General features: G+C 36.8%; 1 protein-coding gene across 12 annotated transcripts in view; it reads left to right on the forward strand.

The window, feature by feature from the left end:
- DENND6A (DENN domain containing 6A) overlaps window positions 1–21,660 on the forward strand; it is a 53,537-nt gene that overhangs the window by 27,085 nt on the left and 4,792 nt on the right. For 6 of the 12 annotated variants that reach the window (XM_036430759.2, XM_036430762.2, XM_036430761.2 and 3 more), the window contains 13 exons: window positions 2,664–2,744; window positions 4,442–4,547; window positions 5,145–5,224; window positions 7,218–7,268; window positions 8,251–8,306; window positions 10,188–10,310; window positions 11,278–11,373; window positions 13,731–13,825; window positions 15,929–15,994; window positions 16,084–16,148; window positions 17,841–17,930; window positions 21,362–21,415; window positions 21,529–21,638. In XM_036430759.2, the coding sequence (XP_036286652.1) occupies window positions 2,664–2,744; window positions 4,442–4,547; window positions 5,145–5,224; window positions 7,218–7,268; window positions 8,251–8,306; window positions 10,188–10,310; window positions 11,278–11,373; window positions 13,731–13,825; window positions 15,929–15,994; window positions 16,084–16,148; window positions 17,841–17,930; window positions 21,362–21,415; window positions 21,529–21,638 (1,073 nt within the window). The remainder of the gene's footprint in view (window positions 1–2,663; window positions 2,745–4,441; window positions 4,548–5,144; window positions 5,225–7,217; window positions 7,269–8,250; window positions 8,307–10,187; window positions 10,311–11,277; window positions 11,374–13,730; window positions 13,826–15,928; window positions 15,995–16,083; window positions 16,149–17,840; window positions 17,931–21,361; window positions 21,416–21,528; window positions 21,639–21,660) is intronic. The other 6 variants (XM_045579022.1, XM_045579021.1, XM_036430756.2 and 3 more) reach the window with 6 other exon arrangements.

Consider the following 21,660-nt stretch of genomic DNA (forward strand, 5'->3'; position numbering starts at 1 on the left):
ATTCAATATGTGAGTGAAAGAGACTTTATAAAGTTACTGTTCTTGAAATGTAATGCCCATTGGGAGTTATAGAAGTTGATTAGAATGCTGAAGTAATTTTCTTTCATTTGTTAATAACTCCTTGTTTATTTTATTATTGTTATATTTAAACCTCACTTGAGGATATGTTCATTAATTTTAGAGAGGGGAAAAAGAGAGAGAAACAATGTGAGAGAGAAATTGCTTCCCGTACTGGCCTTGACTAAGGATTGATTGAACCCACAATGTAGGTATGTGTCCACACCAGGAACCAAACTTGCAACTTTTTTGGTGCGTGGGATGGTACTCCAACCAACTGAGCCACCCGGCAATAACTCCTGGTTTAAATTTTTTTTAAAGTTTTATTCTTACTGATTTTAGAGAGGAAGGGAGAGAGAGAGACATCACTAATGAGAGAGAATTATTGATTGGCTACCTCCTTCACACCCCATACTGGGGATGGAGCCTGCAACTCCAACACGTGCCCTAACCAGGAATCGAACTGTGACCTCCTAGTTTAAAGGTTGACATTTACCCACTGAGCCACACCGGCAGGGCAATAGTTCCTTGTTTAGATGTGGAGATAGGGTAGTATTATGCCAGTAATATCACCCAGAGTTAGATTTCCTGTGGTAATCCCTACTTACTGTATGATATAGGATTATAATTCCCTTTTTGATGTTTTAATGAGTTTTGTTTTAAAATTATTGTTTATTAAAATAATGTTAACAATTCCGATTATTCCAGAGCATACATTTCTGTTTTGTACCCACACTTACATTTCTAACCGTGTGAGAAACATTTCCATCTATGTGTCCTACCAGCACATCCAATATGAACTTTACATAGTTTGCCTAAAATCAGCATTTACAGTATACCTAACTGGTTTCACTAATGACAGGAACCCTCTCCCAGTTAGCTAAAGGTATTACCTTTGAAATGTCTCTTGTAGCTATCTATTCCTTTCCATGACCTTCTGCTTTCATTATTAACATTTTCTTTCAACTGATGATGATAATCATTACATTTATTAGCCCTTTTTATGTTCTAGGTTCACTATATCAATAAACATATTATTTCATAGTGTTCTGAGAGCATTCCTTTTGCAGATGAAGGAATTAAGGGCTACGGAGGGTATGAAACTTGCCCAAAGATATTCCAACGCAATGTATTTTCATGGTGTTCCCAGCTATGTACATATGTACATATATATTATCTAAAAACAAATTAAATCTAAAACGACTACCTATTATTTAATAAAGAGCTAATGGTAGTACTGTTTACTTGTCCTCACTTTCTGGGCCTTCCAAAATAAGGCCTTTACCTTTCTAGTTTCCAAATTTTCACCCTTTCTATACACGTGCCATATTTTAGCCTAAATAAACTACTTTTATCTTGTGATTTTTGTTTGTTTGTTTTTTGTGGGGGTTTTTTGTTTGTTTGTTTCTGGAATAGCTTGTATTTTTCTGTATGTTTTTGCTGGAACTCCTAAACCTGGAATGTCTTTGTCTTTGTTTAAACATATCCATCCTTTATTGCCCCAAACTAGGTGTCTCCATGAAATCTTTCCTGATCTACATAGACAGAGATAATCTCTTCCCCCTTGGCCTCTTCGTAACACTTTGGGCTTTCTTCTTCTATTCCATAATGGTCATTTTTGTACTTTCCTTATTCCTTTTAGAATATGATCTCCTTTAGGAACTGTGACTTATGCACCTTTACATCTTCTCTAACACAATGCCTTGTTCAGAGTATGTGGTTGGTCAATAAGTATTTGCTTCAAAAATATCAAATGAGGAACCAGGCCAAAATTTATTCCATTAGGATGTCAAAACTTCTTAAGTTTTTTGGAATGTAATTACTTTTCAAATTGTATGTTGATAAACATTCCAATGTTTCATTATTATTGAATAAAAACGTTACTGACTGCCGGGACCGGTTTGGCTCAATGGATAGAGCGTCGGCTTGGGGACTGAAAGGTCCCGGGTTCGATTCCGGTCAAGGGCATGTACCTTGGTTGCGGGCATATCCCCAGTAGGGGGTGTGCAAGAGGCAGCTGATCGATGACTCTCTCTCATCGATGTTTCTAACTCTCTATCTCTCTCCCTTCCTCTCTGTACAAAATCAATAAAAAAAAAAATAAAAAAAAATAAAAAAAAAAAATTTGACCTGCAACTTTAAAAAAAAAAAAAAAAAAAAAAAAAAACGTTACTGACTACGCAAGATTCAGATTGGCATTTAACTCCTTTTGTTTTCTCTAAGTTTTACATTAGGACACTTCATTTTACTAAGATTGGCCCCTAATGCAAAAGTATAGGCTGGATTTTAAAAATTATACAAAGCATTGGGGAAGAACAATTTAATTGTTCATAACTCCCTTTAACTAGTATAGCTATGAATAAAGAGTATAAACAGTAAGTTATAGAGGAAAATATGACTTTATTAATGATTATTTCATCTTTGGGCAAGTTAGCAGGTTTTTATCTGGCTATTACTGTCATGATTGTTGTTTGTATTGGTGGAAAAGCATAACTAGCTCTTTGTGTATACCTCATAACTCTGTTCGGGTTTATAAAGGAACCTAATGTTAGTAATAAAGGATGGCTACACATATTTATCTTTTTTATTTGTCACTTCTTTTATAGAAGGATCCTGCTTATTTTTATGGATATGTGTATTTCCGACAAGTTCGAGACAAAACTCTAAAAAGAGGCTATTTTCAAAAGGTAATTTTCAGATACACTATAATAGAAAAATATTTTTATAATATGGTTAGAAAGATAGAAACCAGCAGAATGGATAGTCTTTAAAGTCTTTGATATTTTATTTTTAAACATACTAAAATTTATATTTTATCTTTGTGTTTTTTTCAGATTATAGACATATGTTCCTAGATTTTTCTCTGCTATTGAATTTCACCTTTATGCTATCTCTGTACTATATTTCTGACAATAAGTTACAGGGTTTTTTTTGTGTTTTTTTTTTTTAAATATATATTATTGGTTTTTAATAGAGAGAAAGGGAGAGAGATAGAGAGCTAGAAACGTCGATGAGAGAGAAACATCGACCAGCTGCCTCTTGCACACCCCCTACCGGGGATGTGCCCGCAACCAAGGTACATGCCCCTGACCGGAATCGAACCTGGGACCTTTCAGTCCGCAGACCGACGCTCTACCACTGAGCCAAACCGGTTTCGGCAAGTTACAGTTTTTTGTGAGGCTGTCAAAAGCCAGAAATATCTGCTTAATTTTTAAAAATAGTTTATTGATTTTTTAGAGATAGGAAGGGAAAGGGAGAGAAGCATTAGTGTGAGGTCACAGTATTGATCAGCTGCCTCCTGTAAGGCCCCATATGGGGGATCAAGCTGCAACCTGGGCTTATGCCCCTGACCAGCAACCTCCTGGTCCACGGGATGACACCCAACCAACTGAGCCACAGGCAGAATCTACTTAATTTTTCCATTTTAGAATAAGGGAAAGAATAAACAGATTGTAATATAGTTACAATTAATACTTTCTTGAAGAGTCAGTTAAATATACGTTAGCAATATCTAGGCATAGTTTTTACTGTAAGTGTACAATCCTTTACTTTCTTTAAAAAAAAAAAAAAAATCAGTTTGTTTCAAGTCAGTCCCAGCTAATGGAACACACCTTTACCTTTTGTAACCAGAGTATGTCCTGACCAGTAATTGATGCTGGACAGAAAAGTAAAAAATAATTTTCAACAAAAATGGATTTTAAAAATAAGATCAACATAATCTGTATCTGAAGTGATTAAACTGCAAAGCCACAATTTCTAAGTATGTGGCTATGACCATTGGACTCTACAATATTGGGGGGAGATAGGAGAGGATAAAGGTAAATAAGTGGTAATGGAAGGAAACTTGGGGTGGTGAGCACACAATACAGTATACAGATGATGTGTTTATAGAATTGTATCCCTGAAACCCATTTAATTTGATTAACCTATGTCATTCCAATGAATTCAATAAAAAGTAAAATGTAACAGTTACAGGTCTTAGTTTGAAAAAGTATCACAATTTGCTCTTTCCTTATTAGGAATAATTTATCTAGCTAATTGTTGATATTGCTTTGCTAATGATAGTAGTAGCAAATTTTAGAAATTCTCCATGATGTTAGTCTGTTTACAGGAAATTCTTTTTCCTGGAAAGAAGGAAAAATCTGTCAATGTGCTTTTTATGTTCTTAAAGTGTAGTAATAAGGTTAAAACTTTTTGTATTCTGTGATTATAATTTTTAAGTTTCCTTTTAACCATATACTGTAAAAGCCTTTTTATTTCAAAATCCACACTTTTTGCTGAATATAGATTGTTAGTAATTGCTGATGTAAAAAATGACAAACTTAAATTATAATCACTAGGAAATTAAAAAAACAATAACACCTTGTTTCTTTTTTCCCTCTAGTCCTTGGTTTTGATCAGCAAACTACCTTATATTCATTTTTTTCACACTGTACTCAAACAGATAGCACCAGAATATTTTGAAAAGAGCAAACCTTATTTGGAAGCAGGTAAGTTAAATATTGTGTGACTTAAGTAGCTTTATGAAGGAGTTTTAAAAATTTTACTGGAAATGGTCTGATAATAATGAAGTTGACCTTTTAAAAATTTAGTTAAGAATTTTATGGTGAGAGAGAGATGTAAAACTATTCTTCTGGCATCTTTTCCTAAAAACACCAAAAACTATAATTTATTATCTCCATTTGCACCATAGGACAATAATAAACAAATATTGAGTTGACATTTCTGATACTTAGTACTGTTAAACAGAAATCCTTATGTCACTCAGTTCAGAGAGAAGGCCTCTGCCAAGTGGTGTGCTTTTGTAGCTAATTGTAGTAGTAATAAATTGATAGGAAAACTCCTCTAAACCTATTATTTGGTTGCTTTAAAAAATATATTAACCAATTTTATCCTAGCAGAGGTGTATTTCTGGTGAAATGTAAGATATTTTCACTGCTTTTATATTTTTTTACCTCTTTTCTTCCAACTTTCCCAGTATATTTGTCCTGCCCTATAGAAAGTAGAGTTCTAAAATCTAATATGCTATTTTTCATATTTTAATATTTTCATTTATGCTAAGGAAGAGTTTTATTATGTTTTTACAGCTTGTAATGATGTTGATCGATGGCCTGCCCCAGTGCCAGGGAAAACATTATACCTGCCTATTATGGGAGTAGTAATGAAGGTAATGGCTTATATTTCATTTGTCTTTTTTTTAAAAGATCTGTAAGCGTTCACACACGAGTTTTGCTTTTTAACTTCCTAATAACATCTAGTCTTGTTATTACCTTCACTTGTTTACTTATTTTATGTGAGGAATTATAGATACCAGTTCATCCTGCTGCCCAGAACCATTAGTCACACAACAGGGGCACCAGTCCCATCTTCCTGTAAGTTTGGGTGCGGGGGTTATCATAACTTATACAATAAAGAGCTAATATGCAAATGGTCGTCATGCCCTCATGACGTAAAGGCTCAGACACTCAACACTGGGGAGAGAGGAATGGGGACCAGCCAGGCACAAATGAGCTTGTGAGAGAGGAATGGGGACTAGTCAGGCTGCGGCCCAGGAGAGGGACAAGCCACCCACCATGTGGTCCCAGGCACCAGTGGCTGTGCCTGTGCCTGGGCCCGGAAGAGGGACGAGCCACTCACCCCATGGTCCTGGGTGCCTGCAGCTGCAGTTCAGGCCCTGATGAAGCTGTCCAGGTCCTCGGTGCCTGTGACCGGCCGAAGGAGAGAATCCTGGCTCCCAGGTGCAGGGCAAGGTAGGGGTGATTAGGCCAGTAGAGGAGCAGTTAGGGGTGATCAGGTCAGTAGGGGAGCCATTAGGGGCAAGCAGGCAGGCAGGCAGAGGTGGTTAGGGGTGATCAGGCAGGTAGGTGAGTGGGTTGGAGCTAGCAGTCCCTGGTTGCGAGAGGCAGTTGGACATCTCCTGAGGGGTTCAGGATTGGAGAGGGTGCAGGCTGGGCTGAGGGACCTCCCCTTCCATGAATTTCATGCACTGGGCCTCTAGTCTTCCTATATATCAAAGCCTAAGCGACTGTTTGACTGGTAGCTATGACGCGCACTGACCGGGGGCAGATACTCAGTGCACAAGCATAGAAACATGGACAGACTGATGAATCTCAAGAGGGAAGGAGAAAGGGAGGGGCGGGGAAGGCAGAAAGAGATTAACCCAAGATCTTATATGCATACTAGAAGCCCGGTGCATGGATTTATGCACCAGTGGGGTCCCTCAGCCTGGCCTGTAAGTACCCGGTTGAAACCAGCAGTCTGACATCCCCCAAGGGATCTTGGATTGTGAGAGGGTGCAGGCCAGGCCGAGGGACCCCACCAGTGCATGAATTCATGCACCACGCCTCTAGTTTTTATATAATACATGTGCATATAAATGCCACCTAGAATTCTGCTACTTTATGGCTCTCCAGAGATAGGTGGTATTGCAACATACTTATAGGATCAAGTATGAATTACTAAAAATTAAAAGAAATTAGGAAAGCTAGTTTTTTAGTCTTAAATTATCTTAATATGTAATATCAGACCAAACATGTCCATTCTAGGATATTGTTTCCTATTAAATTTTATTTCCTTCATTTTCTAAAATTAATTTGAATTTTGCTCTCAGGCTCTGTATGATGTGCTCTAAGTGCTTTTGCATTTAATTTCTTGTTGGACTTATTTTTGTCAATGCTCTCTTAAATGTGCTCTTTTCTCTGTTTTGTTTTTTTCCCTGGAAAATCATCAAAAGTAGCCTTGGCTGGAGAGTTTTCATGGTTTCCTATGGGATTTAGTCCATAGTTTGGCAAGCTTGGAAGGGTGTGTTTGGGTGTGTGTATATTAATGCAGCAAAGATTGGAACAATAAACTGGAAGCGGTATGAAGTTGATGTCCCTTTTCTGTTTTTCAGCACATTTGCTTCTCATTGGTTTAGTGATTTCTGTGTGTATGGGAATATGGAGACCTTGGTGCATTTACCTTTAGCTGTGACTGAATATAAATGTGACTTCAGTTTTTAATCTGACATAAATACCTCGTTTTTATGGCTTTTTAGGTAATGCTAAGTGTACCTTTTTAGCAACAGGATAGAGTATTTCTGATTTGTCTGTGGTGGGGTTGGTAAATTATATAATGGACATTCTTTTGTTACCAAGGTTAATTTCTTCTTTCTCTTTAAGGTTCGGATTCCCACATGTCATGACAAACCTGGGACAACTCAAATAGTGCAGGTAGTGTGCTACTGTGGTAGAATAAAGCAGCACATAGAGTCTCTTTAACAGACATTTTAAACTAGCAAATGCAGTCTTGGATTTATGATATAATTCTGAATATTACTGAAATATCCTATTAAATAATATTTTAATGAATTGACAATAAACTTCCTATTGTTTCTCAGATATTTTTCTTGTTCTTTCTCTGGTAAATACTGTTGAGAACTCAGAATTTATACTGTAATTGTGAGGACAAGGGGAAAGTAAATATTTTTTTCAGCAAGATTTAATTCTAAAAAGCCTCTTTTAGAGTGGTCAGCAAACTTCTGCTTTTAACAAACTCAATCAAAAGGATTCTGTAGTTATGATTGCCTTTCATTTTTCTCAAAGCCACATCTGTTCTAGGGTGGAGTTGAATTTTTTCATCTGAGACATTTTACCTACTAGCACTTCCATTGTTCTGTGAATTGAATAAAGCAGTAGGAAAGCTAATTTTGCCTGTTATATATGTCATATAGTATTATGGTAGTATTTCATACAGTTGTGAATTCGTCTGGCCATTAAATTAATGCTTTAACCATGTAATCGCTGTTTCCTTGATCTTCTGCTATTTTAGGGGAGATGGGTCAGATCCACTTTCTGTGGCTTTTCCTAGAGCAAGAGATTCTTAAAAGATAGGGCAATATGTTTTTTGATCACGAGATAAATAAGTATATTTTAAAAATCAATTTCTGCCTGAAACCGTTTTGCTCAGTGGATAGAGCTTTGGTCTGCCAACTGAAAGGTCCCAGGTTCGATTCCGGTCAAGGGCTTGTACCTTGGTTGCAGGCAGTAGGGGGTGTGCAGGAGGCAACTGATCGATGTTTCTCTTTCATCGATGTTTCTAACTCTCTATCCCTCTTTCTTCCTCTCTGTAAAAAAATCAATAAAATATATATTTTTAAAAATCAATTTCTGTACATTTTAGTGACATCTCTATTTCTTCTTTTCTATCTCTTAGGCAGACACACACATATCTGTTGTTTTATCTACTGTTCATGAAGTGGATCTTTTCAGGTAAAGAGTAAAAAATTTTAACTGCTTTTGTTTTGTGATGTTAAATTTCTTTAGAAAATGAATGTTTATATATGAAATGTAGGAAAAAAACTGGAAAATAATCATGCTTCACCCGGACTGAATATTACAAGCTTTGGTATTGTAATGATGTTAAAAAAAATAGTACACTTGTTCCCTGGCCTGTGTGGCTCAGTTGGTTGGAGCAGCATCTTTATACCGCAAGGTTGTAGGTTGGATTCCGGGTCAGAGCGCATATCTAGGTTGCGGGGTTTGATCTCTGTTTGGGGCATGTACGGGAGGCAACCAATCAATGTTTCTCTTTTTCTCTCTCCTCCTTCCCTCTCTCTAAACTCAAACATATTCTACAATGAGGATTAAATATTTTTAAATGCACTTATTTTTTTAGAGATGCACTTTTAAGTATTTCGAGGTGAAATGTCATGAGGTTTGTATTTTATTTTAAAGTACTTCAAATAAGAAAAAGTAAATGAAGCAAAAATAGCAAAATGTTAACACAAGATGATACATATAAGGGAGTTCTTAAACTATTATCTTTATTTCTCTGTATGTTTGAAACTTTTCAAAATGCAAAATTAAAAATTAAGTGCAGATAATCTAGCACTTAAAAAAGAAAGAAGGAAAAAGTACAATTGTACTTTACACAGAGCAGCCAAGTAAGAATCCTTGAATTGGTGCCCAAGTTCCAGCTCCCAAGTTGTTCTCATGTGGAGCTCAGCTTGAGAAACCACTGTTATAAATGAGCAATTGCCGAAACCGGTTTGGCTCAATGGATAGAGCGTCGGCTTGGGGACTGAAGGGTCCCGGGTTCGATTCCGGTCAAGGGCATGTACCTTGGTTGCGGGCACATCTCCAGTAGGGGGGGTGTGCAAGAGGCAGCTGATCGATGACTCTCTCTCGTCGATGTTTCGAACTCGCTATCTCTCTCCCTTCCTCTCTGTACAAAATCAAATATATATATAAAAAATAAAAATAAATGAGCAATTACTAAATATTAATACATATAATCAGAAGTCATGTGAAAGACTTACAGTGGAGTTTTGGTTTGATTTTGTGTGTGTGTGTGTGTGTGTGTGTGTGTGTATGGGTTGGTTTTTTTGTTTTGGTTTGTGTGTGTGTGTGTGTGTGTGTGTGTGTGTGTGTGTGACCTGCATGGAATACTGCTTCAAAGATTATTAGTTTTATATGCTAGTTTTGCTTTATGTACTGGCCCTGGCACAGCCCAGTAATCCTACTTTTAGGTATTTACACAATAAAAATGAAACATACCTACACAAAGACCTGTATACAAGTGTTTATAGCAGCTTTACATACCAGCCTAATATTGTAAATAATGCAACTGTCCATCAACTGGTAAATGGATAAACAAAATGAGATATGTGCATGTGCATGGAATACTACTCAGGGATTAAGAATGAACTATTGATATTTTATGGATGACTCTCAGAAGCATTATAGTTAGTGAAATGAGCTAGATTTTTAAAGAGCTACTTACTGAATGATTCCATTTATATAATATTCTGGAAAAGGCAAAACTATAAAAATCAGGCCTTTTATCTTTTTAAAGATTTGATTGATTTTATTTTGAGAGAAAGAGAGAAAAGGAGAGGGGGGGAGAGAGTGAAACATTGATGTGAGAGCCTAATATTGATCCGCTGCCTCCTGCATGCCCACTTCTGGGGGTCTAGCCTGCAACCCAAGCATGTGCCCAAACTAGCTTGCAACCCAATCAAATTGACAACCTTTCAGTGGAGGACACACCCAACCAATCAGCCAGGGCTCAATGTGAAGTGTTTAGAATGATTACATGGGAACTTAACAAGTTGGATAAATAACTGTTCCTACTGTGTAAACACCTTTCAGGTGTTTTTTCCCAGTTTTCTTTCACAGTCAGATGCTTTGGGAACTTGTGCTGTTGGGGGAGCCCCTTGTGGTCATGGCACCATCGCCTTCAGAGTCTTCGGAGACTGTATTGGCACTTGTTAAGTGAGTACATTCGCTTCTTAATGATGATAGTTGTAGCACTTTCCCATCTGTTATTTACTGGTACACTTATTGCATTGATCCGCACAAAGAAGTTAGTGCTTATTATAGCACCAATTTATAGATGAGAAAATTAATCAGGCTTCATGAAGGCTGGAACCATGTTCTTGTTTTTCTAGCAACAAGCACATTCATTTATTTACACCAGGGATTTCCAACCCATGTGCCCAAACATGCAATACCTGACTGTTTAGTCAGGGGAACTGACCTCTTTACCCTACGATTGTCAAATTAAAAAATGACAACAGCCAACACACCTATAGCCATTCGGTGTGAATGAATCAAAATTATACCAGTGCTCCTCCTTTCAGGAGCACGCCCACCCAGCTCTGCTCCTTCCCTTAGGTGTGCTACCTTTGCCTTTCCCTCTGCTAAGCCTTAAGGTCCCTTCTGTTGCTTCTATAACTTGTTTCCTGAGCCGCTGCAGCCCAGCTGGCTCACTTATACTACCTCGGTAACTTCTAAATAAACTTTCTCTTATAACTTGAAAAAAAACAAAACACCCACCTTTTTATTTTTGTCAGAGCAGCAAAAATATATTTTTTGGTATGCCATGGAATTTTAGTAATTAGTTTATGTGTGCCATGAGATAAAAAAGTTGAAAATCTCTGACATACACAAAGTTGACACCTGAAAAATATTAGGTATGTGAATGGTCAGTGTCTAGTAAAAAGCATATGATAGAATCAGAATTTCACCTTATATTTTGCCCCAAGTCCAATGTTCTTTCAATATGTCCTTTCACATAATATATTTCCATTTCGTTTCTAGTTTCCAGAAATGAGTTTGCCATTTATTGAAATAGATACATTATCCCATTAGGCGTATATTGTGTATATGGATGTTTTATGCTTATTGAGCAGGGTCTTTAATTTCTGTGTCCTTTCTGTTACATGTTCTCGCTCCACAGCTGTATTTCTCCATTGAAGTACTTCAGTGACTTCCGACCTTATTTCACTATTCATGATAGTGAATTCAAAGAATATACTACTCGTACTCAAGCCCCGTAAGTAAACAAAGAAACTTTTTATTAACCAATTATTAACTTTATAAACTGCAGAGTCATTTTTAGTAATAATTTAAAAGTTTAAATTTTGAACTTATTGGCAGACTGATTTTATAAAGTAAGGTTTAAGGAGCTGCTGGTTCCCATTTCCAGAGTCAGCATCTTATTTTCTTTGAATGATTCATTTTATTAGTGGGAGCTATATTGTTATTAATAGCCACCCAACTGTACTGTCAGTTTTATCTTCTTTTCATACTTCAGGATCTCTTGTAGTATCAATTATCTCTTCTTGCTCTATAATTTCCATTTTCTTCTTCCTCTTCACTGAATTAGCATGTAAACATGAACATTCTTCCTAGTCTGTAAAAGGGGAAAAATTATCTTATTCTTTTTTAGCTCCTGCTCTAGTACTCATCTTCTTTTCATAGCTAAGTTTCTAGAATAACAATGAAAACCTCTCTTTACTGTCTCCTTTTCTTGGTTTTCTGGTTGCTTCTCAGTCCATTGCATGTTGATTTCCCCATCTCAACTGACGTTGTTCTTGCCTAAGTCACTAAGGCCCTTTTCACTGCTGGACCCTGTGCGTGCTGTATTGCCCCATTTTCCCTTTCTTATAACAGTTAAGCTGTTGACCATGAAAATATTTTAATCCTGATACCTCTCTTACCTGGCTGTCTGGTGGTGCATCTCACTCTCCTGTGCAGACTATTCTTTCTCTTCCAACCTCTTAGATGTTAGTATTCTTCAGTGTTGGGTTCTGAATTCTGATTTCATACTAATAATTGTTTCTGTACTATCTTATCTGTACTCATGACTTCTGTTAACACATATATACCGGGGTCTGAAGTTTATTTTTCTAGTCAAAATCTTTATAAGGTCCAGACCTATATATCCAAATTTTATTTTTTAACCACATTTGCTACTTGAACATCTAATGTCACCTAAAACAAAACATGTTTAAACAATTCTTTTTGTTTGCTTCCCTCCCCCCCCCCCGTTCCAAGCCTCTTACTATTTTCATGAATACTATTACTTTTTGCTTAGTTATCAAAACCTAAATTGTCATAAATTTTTCCTTAATAGGGTGCACATCAAGTTTTACCAAATTCTGTCAATTCATCATCCTAATCTTTCCAAAGCTCCCTTCCCAGTCCTCCTGTCTGTTTTCATATTGGCTGTTGATTTTTCTCAAACCTCTTCCCGTCCTTATAGGATATCTTCTAACTTTTCCATAGAGTAGCCTTTCTCATAAGTATATCTTCATTCATGTGGCATGAATGTGGCTTTCATTTGACTACCAGTGTTTCCCAAACTTTTGACATATGTGCACCTCTTCTATAATTTTCGTAACACTGAATACCTCTCACACTCATGAGAACGTAGAATTAGGCGCAGCTAAGCACGGTGCAGTGCATATCCCCACCAAACTCCAGTGCAACGCGTACCCCCACCAAACTCTTCCCCTACCCCTGGGGGTACACGTACCACATTTTGGGAAACACTGGCGATAACATCTAAACTTCTTAGCATTTTAACTTGGTACTTAATGATCTGGCCAGCAACTGCCCAGCTACTTTTATTTCTACTTGTGCTCTAGAAATGCTAAACTATTTGTAGTTCCACAAACAGATCATGATCGCATTTCATTGCTTTGCACATACTATTCATTCTCCTGCAGCATTTTTACTACTCTTATCCATTTGGCAAGGAACTCTAAATCATATCTTTGTGCAAATGTCATCTCTTTGATGAGGCCGTCCTTTAATCCCATGGTAGACATAATGTCTTCTTTGTAATTATTGTACATTTTTTTTTTTTTACCATTTTCACTGTTTTATCATTTCTAGCATCATAATTCAGTATGTATCCCTTTTAACTGTGTGCTTTAGAAAAACTATGCCTTTTCATCTTTATATGCTTAGTGCTAAACATGGTGTCTGGCATGTAGTTTATATGTAACTAGAGGCCTGATGCACGAAGATTTGTGTAAGAATGGGCCTTCCTTCCCCTGGCTGCTGGCACTGCCTTTGCTCCAGCCTGGAGCTGCCTTTCGGCCTTCCCATGCTGCCCAGAGGCCCTGAGTGGCTGTGGTGGTGTGGCCCCGCCCCCGGCCGCTCAGTGCCTGTGTATGCAAATTAACCCACCAGCTTTGTTGGGTTAATTTGCATACTCACTCCTGATTGGCTGGTGGGCGTCACAAAGATACAATTTGCATCTTCCTTTTTTATTAGTGTAGATACATTGAATGAAAGAAAAGATAATTTATTTATGGTTCACTCAAAAGAAATTGTAAACTATTCTTCACTGATGGAACATCCATCTTTTTCTCACCTCATTTTTGTTTTGTTTTTATATAGGCCTTCAGTCATATTAGGAGTAACCAACCCCTTTTTTGCAAAAACACTTCAGCACTGGCCACACATTATTCGAATAGGAGACCTTAAACCAGCAGGTAAAGTATGAACTCGGTGTTCTGCTTTTTAATGTATAATGTGGCTGAGCAGGTTTATTTCTTCCTCTTTGTTTTTACTTTTTGGTTACTTTTTAATTATGCTGATGGCAGTCTTCTTTGAGGCAATCTGAATAAGGAGAAGAGCATAACTTCTCAGTAAAATATGCAGGTGTAACCATCATTCCTCCTACCAAAAAAGCGTACTTAGAGTTATAAACATGGAATGAATGATAGCAAAATGAAACCTTAAAAACAAGCTACTTTTTATAAATAGCCCAATTAAAAAGGGATTTCCAAAAAGGGATTTTGACTAAGTATTATACATTTCTGTAATACTGATATTGATAAAAGAAGTAATCAAAAGGTTGTGCTTTCCTTAAGAAAATAAGATATATAAACCTTGCTCATGGTAGCTTTTTCTTTTTTAAATAAGATAACAAATCCACTTTTACTTGTTTTATTTTCAATAAATTTAAACTCTCACGGAGTACAGCATTATATGGATTCTGTGTCCAGTGGCCTTAGCAAGAAGATTGCTTCCAAATTTGGCATGAACCATGCCACTATTTCCATAAGCATGAGTTACCTTTCCCCAGATTACTCAGTTTGCCACCAGAGTCACATGTTGTTCTTGGTTTTGTACATGTAAACATATCTCTTGCCCAGATAGAATTCAGTTTCATTTTGAGCATAAACACCTTTAATTTTAAGAAAACGGCATGCTCACTCTGGTTCCAGAGAGCCTACTTATATCCAGCAGTCATGGCCTTGGAACACAGCCTTCCACACATACTTGTTGTTTAGAAGTCCTGTTCCCAGCAGGCCTCCACCAGCTCCAACATGGTGGGAAGAGCCGGGGTAGCTGTTTCAAAAGTGTTTTTAAATGAATACATGAATTCTGCAGTTGGAAGTTTTATACATCTAGATAATGATAACCTCTTACATTTCTCACTGGACATTCCTGAATTTTTCATTTTGTTATGATATTTTGACAGCTAATATTATTGCTCATTGCAGATAAAGATCTGAGAAATCTCTTCAGGCAGGTAAATTTGCCATTTAAAAGACCTAGGACCAAGGGAGAGGAAGGAAAGGCTAGAGAAAGGAAAAGAGAAAGAAAGCCTGTTCATGTGCATATGACACTTTTAAGTGTTTATCTTGAGGTATTTTTCTGCCAGGTAAAAGGGTGGTTTAGATTGTAGCTTCTCTAGACCTCAAGGCTAGAACCCAATGCATATGCTGCAGGAATTGTTTGTTCACAGCAGCCCTGCTCAGGAGTCCTGTTCACCTTTGAATCAGACCTGGGGTTGTGGCATACGCTATCACCACCTGGTGGCAGTGTAAGTTCCTACAATGCAAAAGCAGAGGTGTGTGTAGGGGGGATAGGGGAACCTTTAAATTCTTCTGTATTCTAATTTAGGAGTTACTTTAATTCCATTTACTCTTAAAGGGTATTTTATGTGTATTGGCACATAAATAATAAGGATACAAACAGTGCAAGAAAATAAAAAAATTAAATACTTAATACAAATATTTTGAATTACAAGTTGAGTGACAAAGGGAACATTTAAGTAATGATAGACATTAACAAAAGATCAAGTACCTATTGTATGTAATTTACACAAATTTTTTCTGTAATGTTGTAATCAATATTGTCTTTAGCCAGTTTTAAAGTACCAGTTATAAACTCTTAAATATATATATTTTGTTATTACTAATCCTTACCTGAGGATTTTTTTTTTTAAAGAGAGAGTGTGGATGGAAGGGGGATAGACAAAGAGAGAAATACCTATGTGAGAGAGACATATCAATTGGTTGCCTTCTGCATATGTCCCAACATGTGCCAGGGATGGAGCCTGCAACTGAAGTATGTGCTCTTGATTGGAATTGAACCCATGACCCTGCAGTCCATCTGCTGATAGTCTAGCCACTGAGCCAACTCAGCTAGGGCAAACTTTTTAATATTAATTGATTTTAGGAAGAATACATTAGCTACAATATCCCTGACTAAGTAATAGTCAGCAGAGTATTAATCTTATAAAATTCCACTTTTGTGATGTGAAATTTGAATAATTCTAAGAATCTTTCTAATATATCTTTCAGGTGAAATTCCTAAACAGGTTAAAGTGAAAAAATTGAAGAACCTGAAGACTCTGGATTCTAAACCTGGTATTAACTTTTATTAATTTAAAAATATATACATATTGGGCTCTTGTTAAAAAAATAAAAACTTACTGCTTACCTTGTTTTCTTCTTAGGAGTTTATACGTCTTATAAGCCATATCTAAATAGAGATGAAGAGATCATAAAGCAATTACAGAAGGTAATTATTTGCTCATATTACTAATTTAAATTTCTTTATTCAGTTATACAATATATAACTAGGCAATTTGTGCTTTATATATATATATAACTAGAGGACTGGTGCACAAAATTCGTGCACTGGAGGGCGGGGTGCCTCAGCCCGGCCTGCACCCTCTGTCAGTCTGAGAACTCTCACTTCTTACTGCCCACCTACTTAATGCTCCTTAGCGTTGCCTGGAGGTGGGAGAGGCTCCCACCACCACTGCTGCAAGCCCAGATTCTGGCTGAGCGACCCTCCCCCTGTGGGAGTGCACTGACCACCAGGAGCAGCTCCTGCATTGAGCGTCTGCCCCCTGGTGGTCAACAGGTCAATCTGCCCTAATGGTTGCTTAGGTTTTTATTATATAGATATTGTGAAATGAGGTCTCTCTATTGAATCAATGCTTCCTAAAAATCAGGAGACTATAGTAGCAGCAACTATGGCAACGTACAACTACAAATCAGTGCCAGATACTTGGAAGTTATAGTGAAAAAGTGGACTGTGCCATGAGGTAGCTTAGCATCTAATGCAGCATAGTTAACCTTTTTTAGAAAATATAAATAGTATTGATACAGCAGTTATGAAATAAATACAGTCTTTGTTATGAACTGGTATTTTTAAGTATGGTGAATAGTTCATATTTTTTTTGTAAGGCTTTTTTTCACAGTATATTGTATAATAAATTTTAGATGAAATTACTTCAGGATGAAGTTATAGGTTTTTTGTTTTGTTTTTTAAAGGATTATGGCGTATCTTTTTTTAATATACATATTTTTTATTAATCTTTTACAGAGAGGAAGAGAGAGGGATAGAGAGAAACATCGATGATAGAGAAACATCGATTAGTTACCTCCTGCACACCCCCCACTGGGGATCTAGGGTTTGTTTTATATCAAGTTATATATATATATATATATACATATATATATATATATACACACACACACACACACACACACACACACACATATATATATATATATATATATATATACACACACACACACACACACACACACACACACACACACACTTTAGCAGGCGTCTTCAAACTATGGCCCGCGGGCCACATGCGGCCCGCCAGGTTTTTTGGGCAGTGAGCGCAGCCGAGGTCTTACAGTAGGAATTAGTAGTTCATATAGTCCGGCCCTCCAGCTCTCTGAGGGACCGTGATCTGGCCCCCACTTTAAAAAGTTTGAGGACCCCTGCTTTAGAGGTCCAGTGCACAAATTCATACACGGTTGGAGTCTAGCTAGTCCACCTTGATGGGGGCCCATTGAGCTGGGTTGGTGGAGGCAGTTGTTGCTTGCCAGCCCTGCCCCTGATTGGGGTAACTGGGGGCCAACTGGGGGCAGGGCCAGCCAGGGGGAGGGGCCGCAGGTGGTTGGCCGGCTGGCCCTACCCCCAATTTGGGTGTTGGGGGACAATCTGGGGCTGGGCAGGCGGGGGGAGGGGTGATAAGGGCCCAGGTCAGGCCAGTTGGCTGCTGCAGCGCACATTATAGCCACTGGTCATTTTGGTAGTTCTGTTCCAGTTGCTGGGCTTTTATATATTTAGATACCATATATGCGTATATTTTTTCATGTATCAGTTGAACTCTATAATTATCCATTATTTTATATTCTCTGATACTGTACCACACTATAGGTTCTTATTATTTTCTCTTTTAAGGGTGTTCAACAGAAACGTCCTTCTGAGGCTCAAAGCGTTATTCTGCGACGTTATTTCTTGGAGTTGACACAAAGCTTCATCATTCCATTAGTAAGTTAATATATACATTTGCTTAATTTAATGATTTGTTGAAGAGGATATGAATGTTTTTCCCATCCACCAAAACTTTATCTAAAAGTGTATGTTTTGTCTGCTCATGTGTTTAGTGATGAAAAATAGAGCCCTTGGTGGAAGGGAGTTATGGGGGGAAAAAGAATGACATCTGTAATAATCTCAATAAAGAATATTAAAAATAAAAAATAGAGCCCTTTAGATGCAAGTAAATAACATCCACAGAAAAGCTACTTATATCTGACAAAATAGATTTCAAGATAATGAAAGACAAAGACAGACACTTTATAATGATAAAGGGGACTCTACATCAAGAAAACATAATATATACCCCCAACCAGGGAGCACCAAAATATTTAAAACAACTCCTCACAGAACTAAAGGAAGAAACAGATCAAAACACAATTATAGATGGGGATCTTAATTTTCCACTGAAAGCTCTAGACAGATCAACCAAACAGAAAATCAATAAAGAAATATCAGCCTTGCCAAAACCAGTTTGGTTCAGTGGATAGAGCGTTGGCCTATGGACTGAAAGGTCCCAGGTTTGATTCTGGTCAAGGGCATGTACCTTGGTTGCGGGCATGTCCCCAGTGGGGGATGGGTAGGAGACAGCTGATCGATGTTTCTCTCTCATCGATATTTCTAACTTTCTATCCCTCTCCCTTCCTCTTTGTTAAATATCAATAAAATATATTTTTAAAAAGGAAGGAAGGAAGGAAGGAAGGAAGGAAGGAAGGAAGGAAGGAAGGAAGGAAGGAAGAGAAAGGAAGAAATAAATAAATATAGGTCTTAAATGAAACACTAGATTAATTGGATATATCGATATTGACATTTACAGAACCTTTAATCCTAGGACATCAGAATCTACATTCTTCTCCAATGTACATGGACTATTCTCAAGGATAGTCCATATGTTGGATCATAAAACTAGCATCAACAAATTTAAGGAGATTGAAATTATATCAAGCATATTCTTTGACCATGATGTCTTGAAATTAGAAATACCAGTTAACTGTGAAAAGGAAGTAAAGAAAACTAAAAATTCATGGAGTTTAAACAACATACTAAAGAAAAGATGAGATCAAAAGATATATAGACAAATGAGAATGACATTACAACATGTCAAAACTTCTGGGATGAAGCAAAAGTAGTAATAAGAGGGAAGTTTATATTGTTAGAAGCATTTCTCAAGAAATAAGAAAAATCTTAAACAACCTAACATCATATCTTAAAGAACTAGAAAAAGAAGAACAAAGCAACCCAAAGTCAGCAGAAGAAAGGAAATAATAAAAATTAGAACAGAATTGAATGAAATAGAGTACAAAAAGACTATGCAAAAATTAGTAAAATAAAGAGCTGATTCTTTGAAGATTAATTAAATTGACAATCCCCTGGCTAAACTCACTAAGGAAAAAAAGAAAAAGACCCATATAAACAAAATGAGAAACTAGAGAGAAGTCAGTATACAGACATCATATATATACAAAAGATCATACTAGAATATTATGAAAGAGTATATGCCACCAAATTCAATAACTTAAAAGAAATGGATACCTTCCTAGAATTATATAACCTTCCTAGACTAAATTATGAAGAATAATTGGAAAATCTAAATAGACCAATCAGTAGTGAGGAAACTGAAACAACCATAAAAAAGCCTCCCCAAAAAAGTCCATGACCAGATGACTTCACCAGTGAATTCTACCAAACATTCAAAGATTTAAAAGCTATCCTTCTCTGCCAAAATCGGTTTGGCTCAGTGGATAGAGCGTCGATCTGCGTGCTGAAAGGTCCCAGGTTCAATTCCAGTCAAGAGCATGTACCTTGGTTGCGGGCACATCCCCGATAGGGGGTGTGCAAAAGGCAGCTGATTGATGATTCTCTCTCATCGATGTTTCTGATTCTCTATCCTTCTTTCTTCCTCTCTGTAAAAGATCAATAAAATATATATATATTTTTAAAAACTCTTAAAAAATAAATAAGTAAAAGCTATCCTTCTCAAACTCTTCTAAAAAATTGAAGAAGCATTATTTCCTAACACATTCTGTGAGACCACTATGATCCTGGTATCAAAACCTGGCAAAGATAACAAAAAAAATAAAAATACAGACCAATATCTTTGATGAACACAAATGCAACAATTTTAAACAAAATACTAGCAAATCGAATATAATACATCTAAAAAATAATGTATCACCATTAAGTGGAGTTCATTTCAGGGGCTCAAAGATGGTTCAGCATAATGCAAATCTATCAGTGTAATACACCACATTAACAAAAGGAATGATAAATGTCATATGATCTTATCAATAGATGCAGAAAAAGCATTTGATGAGATATAACATCCATTTATGATTAAAACACTAAATATAGGAATAGAAGGAAAGTACCTCAATATTATAAAGGCCATCTATGATAAATCCTCAGCTAATAACATACTCAATGGTGAAAAACTGAAAGCTTTTCCTCTAAGAACAGGAATAAGACAAGGATGTCCATTCTCACCACTCCTTATTTAACATATTGCTGGAAATCCTAGCCAGAGCAGTAAGGCAAGAGAGAAAAATAAAAGGCATTCAAATAGGGAAGGAAGAAGTCAAGCTGTCACTCTTTGCAGACAACATGATTCTGTAGGTAGAATACCCTGAAGACTCCACCAAAAAACTATTTGAAACGATAAATAGTCAAGTTGTAAAGTACAAAATCAATGTGCAAAAATCCATTGCCACCCTCTCACAATCCAGGACTTCTGATTTTTTTTACAGAGAGGAGAGAGAGGGATAGAGAGTTAGAAACATCAATGAGAGAGAATCATCGATCAGCTCCTCTTGCATAACCCTTACTGGGGATGTGCCCGTAACCAAGGTACATGCCCTTGACCAGAATTGAATCTGGGACCTTTCAGTCTTCAGGCCAATGTTCCATCCACTGAGCCAAACCAATTTCAGCTAGCATATTACTTTCTTATTGGCTGTGGGCACTGCCATCTTTTAGGGCAGGGCATTCAATTAGCATATTGCATCCTTATTGACTATCAATATACCAAGATGTGGGTTTGATCCCCAATCAGGGCACATATAAGAAGCAACCAATAAATGCATAAACAACAAATCAATGTTGCCCTTACCCTCTCTTCCTCTCTCTAAAATCTATCAATAAAAAGTGTTTTTATTTTTTTTAAGCGTAGTTCCTTGGATTATCTAAAATTTATATTTTTATTGAAAGTCTGACTTCTTAATTCATTCTGAACTTTATATTCTACTATGGGGAATAATGATGGTGTTGATAACCAGATCATATGTTCAAAATCTTGGAAACCTATTTCTTTTAAGTTGGTCTATTTAATAAACGTTTGTAATGACTCTCTGGAACAACTAACTTGATTGATGTTTTTTTATTGGTTTTAGGAAAGATATGTGGCAAGCTTAATGCCTTTGCAGAAAAGTATTTCTCCATGGAAGGTATAAATATATTAAATTAAATTCCTATTTGAGTTCTCTAACTATAATTAACTTCTTGGAACATAGCACTTTTAATTTTTAAATATAGTATGCCCCCCCTTTTTTTTTTATAGAGTCCACCCCAATTAAGACAATTCCTTCCAGAAGAATTTATGAAAACACTTGAGAAAACAGGACCTCAGTTGACCTCTAGAATAAAAGGCGATTGGATTGGACTTTACCGGTTAGTCTTTTTTACCCATCTG

The sequence above is a fragment of the Pipistrellus kuhlii genome, unplaced genomic scaffold (assembly GCF_014108245.1).
Source record: "Pipistrellus kuhlii isolate mPipKuh1 unplaced genomic scaffold, mPipKuh1.p scaffold_m20_p_11, whole genome shotgun sequence".
NCBI lineage: Eukaryota > Metazoa > Chordata > Mammalia > Chiroptera > Vespertilionidae > Pipistrellus > Pipistrellus kuhlii.